The sequence below is a fragment of the Mobula birostris genome, chromosome 14 (genome assembly GCF_030028105.1).
Source record: "Mobula birostris isolate sMobBir1 chromosome 14, sMobBir1.hap1, whole genome shotgun sequence".
Classification (NCBI taxonomy): domain Eukaryota; kingdom Metazoa; phylum Chordata; class Chondrichthyes; order Myliobatiformes; family Myliobatidae; genus Mobula; species Mobula birostris.
In genome coordinates, this window is record NC_092383.1 from 97,542,437 (window position 1) to 97,554,845 (window position 12,409).

Genomic DNA, 12,409 nt, shown 5'->3' on the forward strand with positions numbered 1-12,409 from the left:
CACAGCAGTTCTGCATCTCCCTGCAGTAAGTGAGTCTCCCTTTAAGATCATCCAAGAGAATCATTGTGCCCCTGCAAATTAGCCCATCAATTGCATCCTTTTTAGTTCCAAATGAATTACTCCCACTTCTACCTCTAGGGCTGATACTGGTGATGTTTTGAAAGCCCCACTGCACAATCTCAAAGCCTGAATCACATCCAGTTTCCTTATAAGAGACCTAGCTGCTGATCCCTATACTATATTTCCATAGTCCAACACAGATCTTACTAAAACCACATACATTCTCTCCAACGCTGAACAACTTGCTCCCCATTCCCTACCAGTCAAATATCTCATCACATTTATTACTTTTTTACATTTCTCCTCAACTTTCCTGATATGGTCTGCCAATGTTAATTGTGAATCAAATATAACTCCCAGAAATTGAAATGATTCAACCCTTTCTAATTCAATCCCATACATCCTTAACTTCTTCCCTACCTCAATTTGTTTCCTGGTAAAAAATACAGTTTGAGTTTTTTCTACAGAAAATCTACATCCCCAATCATAACCCCACTCCACCAATTCATCAATTGCTCCTTGTAGTTTCCTGATTACATGCTCCATGTTCCTGCCTCTTTTCCACAAGGCCCCATCATCCGCAAAGTGACCTACCTATATCCACTGATACCTTTGTGAAGACATCATTGATCATAATGATGAAAAGTAACGGGCTAATCACACTATCTTGTGTGCCATTTCCCACTATGTACTGTTTTGATAATTCTGATCCAATCCGAACTTGAATTTTTCTACCAAACAAAAATCTTTAATCCAATTAAAAACTTCCCACCAACCCCCATCTTGTGCAGTTTGATTAACAATCATTCCTTCCACATCATATCATAGGCTTTTTCTATGTCAAAAAACACTGCAACTACTGACTCTTTATTTGCCTGGACCTTTCTTATTTCAGTCTCTAACCTTATCACTGAGTCCATGGAATTCCTTCCCTTCCTAAAACCACTCTGATAACTTGCCAGCATTCCCCTCTTCTCAAGCTCATACAATAACCTTCTGCTATCATCCTTTCCATTATCTTACATATATTTGATGTTAATGCTATTGGTCTATAGCTAGTGGGTTTTGACGGATCCTCGCCAGGTTTCCTTATTGGAATTACTACTGCTTCTTTCCATGCACTTGGTAATCTTCCCTCCTCCCACACTCTGTTATAAAAATGCAGCAACTTCAAGAGCACTCCTTCTACTAGATTTTGTAGCATATCAGATCTTTCCCTGGGGAGGTTGGTTTCAATCTCTTTCGTGCTCTCACCATTTCTGCCAACGTAAATGGATCATCAATTATATCATCAGTTTCTTCCCTCCTGTTTAACACACCTGGGTGTTGACTCATTGTTCTTTCCCTTCTCCTTCTCCCTTCTTCAGACAAATTTTCTGAACTGTGTATCTGTACGAACAACTTGGGATGATCTCAGCCCTATCCCTACAGGAGACTGTGGTTTCCTCCTCAGGTATCATTGCTGGATATTCCCATTCCCTTCCATCTCCTCCCATTCTCTTAATCATTCTCCATACCTCTCCCACAGGTGTTGTTCTTCCTATTTTGTTGCAAAAACTCCTCCAACTTGCCCTTTTAGCTTGACGTATAGTTCTTCTCACCACTGCCTGTGCCTTCTTATATTGAATCAAATGCTGCATATGATGGGTTCTTTTAACTAGCCTGAATGCTCTATTTCTGTTTTTTTTTTACAGCCTGACAACATTCCTCTGTCCACCACGGTACCAGTTTTCTATTCTTCCTATTTTTACTCATGGGTATAGATCCTTCTGCGGCCATAATTGCTGAAGTCACCTGACTGTTTAATTCATCTATATTTCCAGAAATGTCAATCCTTGTCAATGCTTCTTCACTCAACTTCTGGAACTTACCCCAGTCTGCTTTTCCAAACACCCACTTTGGGATTCCACCACCTGGTCTTACTTCAACTCTTTCACCCACTGAACATAAAACTGAGTAGTGATCACTGCCTACTGCTGAAGCAGTCCAAACACCCCAGTTACTAACTCCAGCCAAGGTATTAGACACTGATGTATATCTAATACTGACTCCATTCCTGTTGTTATGTATATCCGTGTTTCTCTACCATCATTCATACACACCAAATCCCACTCTTCCATCAAATCTTCAATTACCTTTCCTTTTGAATCTGTAATCCGATCCCCCCATATTGTGCTGTGAGCATTGAAATCTGCACACCACACTACTTTATGTCTGTTTTGTCCTTGTATTCTTAATAGGCTGTCCAAGTCCAACCTTTTACATGGATTGTAGTAGGTAATTATAACCACTTCCTCCCCTCTCTCTCACACTTCCGCCACTATGTATTCCTGATCTTCTCCTTTTTCCAGTACCCTATATGGTATACCTTGCTTGGTTAGCATAGCACAATCCCTTCATCCCCCTAGATTTCTATCTTTCCTTATCATTGTATACCCATATACCACAAAGTCTAAAGTTGGTTTCAACCAGGTTTCCTGAATACACACTGCATCCAGTTTTACAACCATTTCTTTAATAAAGAGCTTGAACTCCTGGCTATTGGCCAGTAAGCTCCTTGCATTCCATTGCAAAAGAATCACCATAATTAGTATTAACCAACCTATGACACTTCCTGGCTTGACTGATTAGTGAGGTTCTCCCTCACTTCTTCCCATGTCAGTCCTACTACTAACCCTAAGTGGTTCACTGCTGCTTTGACCACCAGCTGGATTTTGTCACTTTTTGACTTTACCTCAGCCGTACTATTAATCACTCCTGCAATGAATGTTAATAGAGCATTTTTGTCTACATAAATCCTGTCATTTGTTCTTTGTTGCATCTCTTGCGTTCCTATTGCTCCCTGTTCATTAGGAGCATTATTCTGTTCTCTTGACATTCTTACAGCTTCTGCATAAGTGATCTTTCTTTTCACTCTTATTTCTTGAATTTTATTCTCCCATCTCATAACCTCACACCCGCTACACGTCACAATATCTCTACAATTGCAGCATTTTGGTTGCACTCCTATTCCGCACTTTCCATTTTCATGATCACCCCCACATCTAGCACATCTCCTCTGCCTTTTACAGTTTTTAGCTATGTGTCCAAACCTTTGACAATTATAGCACCTCAATGGCTTTGGCACATACACCCTTACTGGGTAACTCATGAAAACCAGGAACACCTTCCTCGGCACTCTTTCTTCTTCAGATTCAATCAATACTGTTCCACTTTTCTTTTTCACTCCCTCCTTTGTTGTTTTCAGTCTTTGAACATTCATTACTTTTCCTCCTTTAATATTCCTCTAACTCCTCCATATTTATACTCATTGTTATCCCCACGATCACTCCTTTACAACCACCGCCATTTTGTGCTCCCACCCTCCCTGTGTCTTCCACTTTGCATTTGCTTATCTCTTTTCGCTTGAGTGCTTTCTCAAGTTGTTCCTCATTCGCACATCTTACCAAAAGGTTGCCATTATTGTTAACTTAAAAAGGTTGCCGGACCAATAATCACACCACACAGTTACTAACTTTAACCTCTTCACCAGTTTATTGTTCAAGCTCAGCCGGTGTGAAAAAATTGAAGCTGGACATGAAAGAGACAGAGTTTATCTCTCTGTCCCTCTGGCAGCTCAATGAGCTTCTGATTTAAAAAACAGAAATACTACAATTTATAGAATGAGCAAAGAACACTCAGTTACAATGATATACCAAGTCCGTTAGAGCGAAACCCAGTTACTTTGATAAGAGTCCACTAAATCCGAGTTTAATTACAAATAGATACATTGTCCACCCCATATCAGTCATTCCTGTCGCTAGGCCCCTGACTTAATTACAGACAGATGGCTTTATCATTGACCCTCTCCAAAGAAAAGACTTAAGTCAGTGGAGCAAAACAATAAGGTATGACCTATGTGAGCTCTGAGTAATTCCAGCCCTCATGTCACCTTGAAAAAGGCAGCTACAGGCTATTAATCAAGCAAGCAATTAATCTAAACAAACTGTAGGCATATTCTTCAGTGAAAGCAACAGAGTTTGTTCACTAACACACATAGGGTGGCACTTAAGTTTTTTTAACCCATTATTTACAAGAGTCCAAGAATCATGTCTTACTTCCCCAACATCCTTAAACTTTATTATTCTCTCCTTTTTATCATCACATGATAACTTTCAGAACAGATTGTCACTTCTACAACATGATACAATACATAGCCACAAGCACCGTAGGGTACAGATAACAATCAAAGTTAATACCATTTTCCTTAATCCAAGGGAGTCCTTCTACTCAGTTCCTTCAGTGACGTTTGCAGTCTGTTCAATGTATCCTCCGAGAGTGCCCCTCCACAAATGCACTGGGTAGCTTATGGTACACAGGGGCCAGTGTTCGAATATGGCAGATTAATTCATCCAGGAGCATTGGCTCAATAAGGTCAGTTTCTTCTGCAATTAGAGGTTTTTCTGCCAATACAACTTCTTTTGCTGCCACTGGATCTGTGGAATGTAGACGCCAGTATATATAGCCGCGGTCTTTCAAGTCAAGGTTGTCAGAGTCCTGTGTCGCCAAGCTTAGAACTTGCTGCACCAGCTCTTGTATCTCAAGTCGTTTTTTTTATAATAGTTTTACAATAGTAGTCAAAAGTTGCAGTTGAACCTGTATGCTCTCATCATGGAATCCTTCCAGGAAGCGCTCTCATAGCTCATCAGCATTGTCAGTTCTTTCGGCATACTATCCATATCATCGCTACTCTTGTTTCTGGTTCATCCAATGAATCCAGATATTCACAAAGTGTTGCGATAACACTTTTATACTTGTTTGGGTATTTACGGAAAATGTCCATTATTACTACAATAGCTTCTTGGACGACGTAGTTTGCTTTTGTCTGAATGAAGTCAAGTAGCGTACTCATGCAGCATTCTGCTGATTGCTCATCTTTAATTGCACATCATCCAATTGCACGCACAGCTTTTCATACAAAGTCAACATCTACTTCAGTGGCATACTCCTTCAATTCTGCCAAAACCTGCGCAATGTTGGCTTGAGAAGCCAATCAAATCACAATACCCAGTTTTTCCAGTTTCACATATATCTTTACAAAGAAAACCTTTGTTTTGTGCTTAAAAATCTCAGAACTTTTTTGTACAATGAGGTTGATGTTCTGGAGGGCAATATATTGGAGTTCTGGTTCTGCAGACAATAGCGTTACCAGTGGGGGAGCCAGTTTCTTCAACAAAGTGCCATAGTAATTCCAAGTCCTTTGAAAGCATTTCCATGAATTTCATCAGAACCTTTACAGCCAACAGGACAACAACTGAGTTGGCGTGAGATAGATGTGGCGTCACATGCTCACAGATGCTTTGAGCTTCTCAGTCATCCCTTGGGCTATAAGTGGCCAAACAATCAAGGATAAATATCTGGCCCTATTCAGTACATTCATTTAAGGCTGTTAAAAGCTTGTCGATTGTCTGAAAATTGAAGTCTAACAAGTTGCTGTTTGGATGAGGTTCTGCGATCTCCGACAGAGCAGCCACAGCATTCGCAATGACCATTGGATTAGAGTCAGGTATCAGATCCTTTAGAATGTCCAGAAATCCCTGATCTTCTACCAGCTGTGAATTGATGTCATGTAGCTTGGCTACACAGACAGCAGCAGGTTTTTCGTACATAAGGGTCTTCATCCTTTAGACATTTTCCGCAGGGGCTCACACAAATACTCAGTAATTTTATCCACATGGATGCAGCCTATTGTTCTCACAGCTAACACTCTGATAAATGGACTGGGATCTTCATAGTCCTTAACAAAAGTGTTGACAGCCACAATTGCCATATCTGGTTGGCTCTTTGCATAGTTCATTAGATAGAGGTACACCAGCTTCTTCAACTCCAAATCATCTGTCTGCATTTAGTTTATGACATCAGGAAAGAGGGCACTGACATCTTTGCCACCAGTCATTGACGTACTCACTTTCTTCACTGCTTCTTTCTTTTTCTCCTGCTTGTCACTATTGAATTCTGCTTTGACTTCGAAGATTTCTCCTTTATTGGTTGTTGCGAGATATTTAGAATCAGTCATGGCGAGTGTGGTCCTCTCCACCGAAGTCCGAGTTTCCCTGGATCCTAATTCTTGACCAGGACAAAATCTCCAGGCTCACTCATGGGGTAGTCACCTTTCGGCTGGGTTTCGTCTTCCCGATAGGCCTGTCGTACCTGTAAATGCAAGCTTTAGAAAGTTTTAGTAATTTGCATAAATATTTTCCCATCTCCTCCGCCAAGGTATGCATATCCAATGTTGCAAGTAAGCTCTCAGGGAGGAGCAGCAAACAAGGTCGGGGTCCCATGGGGTTCTCATAGGCTTCCCGTAGATAATTTCTGCAGGTGATAACCCCGTCTTACTTGATGGCATGATTCTCATATGGAATAGGGCTAAGGGTAAAACCTTCAACCAGGTAAATCCAGTTTCTTGTGTAAGTTTGGCCAACTTATCTTTCAAGGTACCATTGGCTCACTCCACTATGCCGGCTGCTTTCGGATGATGGGTGCAGTGGAACTGTTGTTTTATAGCTAACTCCTTGCAAATTTCCTCATTTATTTTGGCAACAAGATACGGTCTATTGTCCGAGCTTATCATTTCCGGAAGTCCATAGCGAGGAATTATTTCTTTTAGCAATATTTTCACAACAGTCCAGGCGGCATTATTAGTTGTAGGAACAGCTTCAATCCATCTGCCAAGTACATCTACTATCACTAAGCAATACTTATAACAATGCACTCTAGGTAATTCTATAAAATCAAGTTGTAAACAAGAAAGAGGTCCACCAGGCAAGGGGGTAGTTCCAGACACACAAGGCATCCCCTTCTCAGCAACACACATAAAAGCAGGTCAGGCAGCATCTCTGGGAAGAAGTACAGTCGACGTTTCAGGCCGAGACCCTTCGTCAGGACTAACTTACAGAAGAGCTAGTAAGAGATTTGAAAGCGGGAGGGGGAGGGTGAGATCCGAAATGATAGGAGAAGACAAGAGGGGGAGGGATGGAGTCAAGAGCTGGACAGTTGATTGGCAAAAGGGATATGAGAGGATCATGGGACAGGAGGCCTAGGGAAAAAGAAAGTGGGGGGAAGCCCTGAGGATGGGCAAGGGGTATACTGAGAGGGTCAGAGGGAGAAAAGAGAGAGAAAAAGAATGGGTGTATATAAATAAATAAATGACGGATGGGGTATGAGGGGGAAGTGGGGCATTAGTGGAAGTTTGATTAGTCAATGTTCATGCCACCAGGTTGGAGGCTACCCAGACAGAATATAAGGTGTTGTTCTTCCAACCTGAGTGTGGCTTAATCTTTACAGTAGAGGAGGCCGTGGACAGACATATCAGAATGGGAATGGGACGTGGAATTAAAATGTGTGGCCACTGGGAGATCCTGCTTTCTCTGGCCGACAGAGCGTAGGTGTTCAGCGAAGTGATCTCCCAGTCTGTGTCAGCTCTCGCCAATATATAGAAGGCAGCATCGGGAGCACCGGACGCAGTATATCACCCTAGCCGACTCACAGGTGAAGTGTCGCCTCACCTTAAAGGACTGTCTGGGGCCCTGAATGGTAGTGAGGGAGGAAGTGTCAGGGCATATGCAGCACTTGTTCCGCTTACAAGGATAAGTGCTAGGAGAGAGATCAGTGGGGAGGGATGGGGGGGGGGAACGAATGGACCAGGGAGTCACGAAGGGAGCAATCCCTGCAGAAAGCAGAGAGTGGGAGAGGGAAAGATGTGCTTAGTGGTGGGATCCCATTGGAGGTGGCGGAAGTTACGGAGAATAATATGTTGGACCCGCAGGCTGGTGGGGTGGTAGGTGAGGGCCAGGGGAACCCTATTCCTAGTGGGGTGGCGGGTGGATGGAGTGAGAGCAGATGTGCGTGAAATGGGGGAGATGCGTTTGAGAGCAGAGTTGATGGTGGAGGAACGGAAGCCCCTTTCTTTAAAAAAGGAGGACATCTCCTTCGTCCTGGAATGAAAAGCCTCATTTTGAGAGCAGATGCGGCAGAGATGGAAGAATTGCGAGAAGGGGATGGCATTTTTGCAAGAGACAGGGTGGGAAGAGGAATAGTCCAGATAGCTGTGAGAGTCAGTAGGCTTATAGTAGACATCAGTAGATAAGCTGTCTCCAGACATAGAGACAAAAAGATCTAGAAAGGGGAGGGAGGTGTCGGAAATGGACCAGGTAAACTTGAGGGCAGGGTGAAAGTTGGAGGCAAGGTTAATGAAGTCAACGAGCTCAGCATGCGTGCAGGAAGCAACGCCAATGTAGTCGTTGATGTAGCAAAGGAAAAGTGGGGGACAGATACCAGAATAGGTTTGTAACATAGATTGTTCCACAAAGCCAACAAAAAGTCAGGCATAGCTGGGACCCATACGGGTGCCCATGGCTACACCTTTAGTTTGGAGGAAGTGGGAGGAGCCAAAGGAGAAATTATTAAGAGTAAGGACAAATTCCGCTAGACGGAGCAGAGTGGTGGTAGAGGGGAACTGGTTAGGTCTGGAACCCAAAACCGATTCTGGTATCTGGGGGACACTTTTCCTTTGCTACATCGACGACTATATTGGTGCTGCTTCCTGCATGCATGCTGAGCTTGTTGACTTCATTAACTTTGCCTCCAACTTTCACCCTGCCCTCAAGTTTACCTGGTCCATTTCTGACACCTCCCTCCCCTTTCTACATCCTTCTGTGTGCATCTCTGGAGACAGCTTATCTACTGATGTCTACTATAAGCCTACTGACTCTCTCAGCTATCTGAACTACTCCTCTTCTCACCCTGTCTCTTGCAAAAATGCCATCCCCTTCTCGCAATTCCTCCGTCTACGCCGCATCTGCTCTCAGGATGAGGCTTTTCATTCCAGGACGAAGGAGATGTCCTCCTTTTTGAAAGAAAGGGGCTTCCTTTCCTCCACCATCAACTCTGTTCTCAAACGCATCTCCCCCATTTCACACACATCTGCTATCACTCCATCCTCCCGCCACCCCACTAGGAATAGGGTTCCCCTTGTCCTCAACTACAACCCCACCAGCCTCCGGGTCCAACATATAATTCTCCATAACTTCTGCCACCTCCAACGGGATCCCACCACTAAGCACATCTTTCCCTCCCCTCCCCATGCTTTCTGCAGGGATCGCTCCCCTCACAACTCCCTGGTCCATTCATTCCCCCCCATCCCTCCCCACTGGTCTCCCTCCTGGCACTTATCCTTGTAACTGGAACAAGTGCTAGACATGCCCTTACACCTTCTCCCTCACTGCCATTCAGGGCTCCAGACAGTCCTTCCAGGTGAGGTGATACCTCACCTGTGAGTCGGCTGGGGTCATATACTGTGTCCGGTGCTCCCGATGCGGCTTTCTAAATATTGGTGTGACCCGACACAGGCTGGGAGGTCATTTTGCTGAACACCTACGCTCTGTCGGCCAGAGAAAGCAGTATCTCTCAGTGGCCACACATTTTAATTCCACATCCCATTCCCATTCTGATATGTCTATCCATGGCCTCCTCTACTGTAAAGATGAAGCCACACTCAGGTTGGAGGAACAACACCTTATATTCCGTCTGGGTAGCCTCCAACCTGGTGGCATGAACATGTCACTTGAAAAGGCAGCTACAGGCTATTAATCAAGCAAGCTATTAATCTAAACAAACTGCGGGCATATTCTTCAGCGAAAGCAACAGAATTTGTTCACTAAGACACGTAGGGAGGCACTTAAGTTTTTTAACCCATTATTTACAACAGTCCAAGAATCACATCTTACTTCCCCAACATCCTTAAGGATGTTGCTAGTCATTAAGGACTAGCTAGAGCTAACTCAGTTAGTCCTGACGAAGGGTCTCGTCCCGAAACGTCGACTGTACCTCTCCCTAGAGATGCTGCCTGGCCTGCTGCGTTCTCCAGCAACTTTGATGTGTGTTGCTTGAATTTCCAGCATCTGCAGAATTCCTCGTGTTTACCTTCTCTCTGAACTTCTTCATCTTCCTCACTTTCAGAGCTCTCTCCACTGTCATTTCTTATTCTTTTATTCCCTTTGTCTCGGTTTTCATCCATCCGTCCCCTCACTATCTCATTTACTTTTATTTCTCCCCAGCTGCCTACCCCGATCCCAAATCCCTATCCCGCTCCTTCCCCACTATCTCCCTCCCCCCAATCGCCTTGTCCGCCATTACCGGACCCGCGCTACCCCCCCCAGCAACTCCCGAACCTTCCCCACTCTCTTTTCCTCAACACCCCCCCGTTGTCCGCCATTACCGGGCGCAATTCCCAAACCTTCCCCACTCTCTTTTCCTCAACCCCCCCCCCCCGTTGTCCGCCATTACCGGGCGCAATTCCCGAACCTTCCCCACTCTCTTTTCCTCAACACCCCCCCGTTGTCCGCCATTACCGGGCGCAATTCCCGAACCTTCCCCACTCTCTTTTCCTCAACCCCCCCCCCGTTGTCCGCCATTACCGGGCGCAATTCCCGAACCTTCCCCACGCTCTTTTCCTCAACACCCCCCCATCATCTTGTCCGCCATTACCGGACCCGCGCGACCCCCCCCCAGCAACTCCAGAACCTTCCCCACTCTCTTTTCCTCAACACCCCCCATCATCTTGTCCGCCATTACCGGACCCGCGCTACCCCCCCCCCAGCAACTCCAGAACCTTCCCCACTCTCTTTTCCTCAACACCCCCCCCCCCCCCCCGTTGTCCGCCATTACCGGGCGCAATTCCCGAACCTTCCCCACGCTCTTTTCCTCAACACCCCCCCATCATCTTGTCCGCCATTACCGGACCCGCGCGACCCCCCCCCCCAGCAACTCCAGAACCTTCCCCACTCTCTTTTCCTCAACACCCCCCATCATCTTGTCCGCCATTACCGGACCCGCGCTACCCCCCCCCAGCAACTCCAGAACCTTCCCCACTCTCTTTTCCTCAACACCCCCCCCCCCCCGTTGTCCGCCATTACCGGGCGCAATTCCCGAACCTTCCCCACGCTCTTTTCCTCAACACCCCCCCATCACCTTGTCCGCCATTACCGGACCCGCGCGACCCCCCCCCCCACAGCAATTCCAGAACCTTCCCCACTCTCTTTTCCTCAACACCCCCCCCCCTCGTTGTCCGCCATTACCGGGCGCAATTCCCGAACCTTCCCCACTCTCTTTTCCTCAACACCCCCCCGTTGTCCGCCATTACCGGACCCGCGCGATCCCCCCCCCCCAGCAACTCCAGAACCTTCCCCACTCTCTTTTCCTCAACACCCCCCCCCCGTTGTCCGCCATTACCGGGCGCAATTCCCGAACCTTCCCCACTCTCTTGCCGTCAACACCCCCCCGTTGTCCGCCATTACCGGACCCGCGCGATCCCCCCCCCAGCAACTCCAGAACCTTCCCCACTCTCTTTTCCTCAACACCCCCCCGTTGTCCGCCATTACCGGGCGCAATTCCCGAACCTTCCCCACTCTCTTGCCGTCAACACCCCCCCCACCATCACCTTGTCCGCCATTACCGGGCGCAATTCCCGAACCTTCCCCACTCTCTTTTCCTCAACACCCCCCCCCATCATCTTGTCCGCCATTACCGGACCCGCGCGACCCCCCCCCCACAGCAATTCCCGAACCTTCCCCACTCTCTTGCCGTCAACACCCCCCCCAATCACCTTGTCCGCCATTACCGGACCCGCGCGACCCCCCCCACAGCAATTCCAGAACCTTCCCCACTCTCTTTTCCTCAACCCCGCCCCATCATCTTGTCCGCCATTACCGGGCGCAATTCCCGAACCTTCCCCACGCTCTCTCCGTCAACAAGTGCCAAGCCACACTCCAGCATGAGGGAAGAGACCGGGTGAACAATAAGGCCGGGCTGCGGGCTCACTAAATTCCTGCCTTTCCGAAAGCGCTCGCCGGCTGTAACCCATAACCGGAAACCCTTCCCGTCGTTTTCTCTCGACAGCCTCCGAGAATCTGGATCGCCCGAAGGCCGGCAGGTGCGGCGCTCTCTCTCCCCAGGATGGTCTCGTCCCTGCTCTCTGTGGCCGTCTGGGTCGCCTGTGTGGGTAAGGTCACCGGTACTGTAGTGGTTAGAGAGCAGGTTGTACAGCGGTGAGGGAGGGAGTGACCGCGGTGAGCCTTTCAACGCGCTGTGTGTGATCCGAAAGAGGAGTGATTGACCTCGGCCTCCCTTCACCTTTCCTTCCTCAGCCCCAACCGCAGCCCGAGCTCCGACAATCTCAGGCTCATTTTCTCGCCACCATTTCCGAGGTTTAGTTTCGGTGATGGGCTCTGCTTGTGGAGCAGTCAGTGCGTCGGGTGTTCACTGCAGGCGGAAGACCTTTCTGCCCGTCGTGGCATTCTCTGGGTCTGCTAGA

At 46.9% G+C, this 12,409-nt stretch overlaps 1 protein-coding gene and 1 pseudogene across 1 annotated transcript in view; one reads left to right on the plus strand and one right to left on the minus strand.

The window, feature by feature from the left end:
- Positions 1-3,585: 3,585 nt before the first annotated feature.
- On the minus strand, positions 3,586-10,170 carry LOC140210140 (AP-1 complex subunit beta-1-like; annotated as a pseudogene).
- A 1,538-nt stretch (positions 10,171-11,708) lies between these two features.
- LOC140210142 (T-lymphocyte surface antigen Ly-9-like) overlaps positions 11,709-12,409 on the plus strand; it is a 46,563-nt gene continuing 45,862 nt past the window's right edge. Inside the window, exon 1 of the mRNA XM_072279020.1 lies at positions 11,709-12,097. Coding sequence (XP_072135121.1) covers positions 12,052-12,097 — 46 coding nt within the window. The 5' untranslated portion in view covers positions 11,709-12,051. The remainder of the gene's footprint in view (positions 12,098-12,409) is intronic.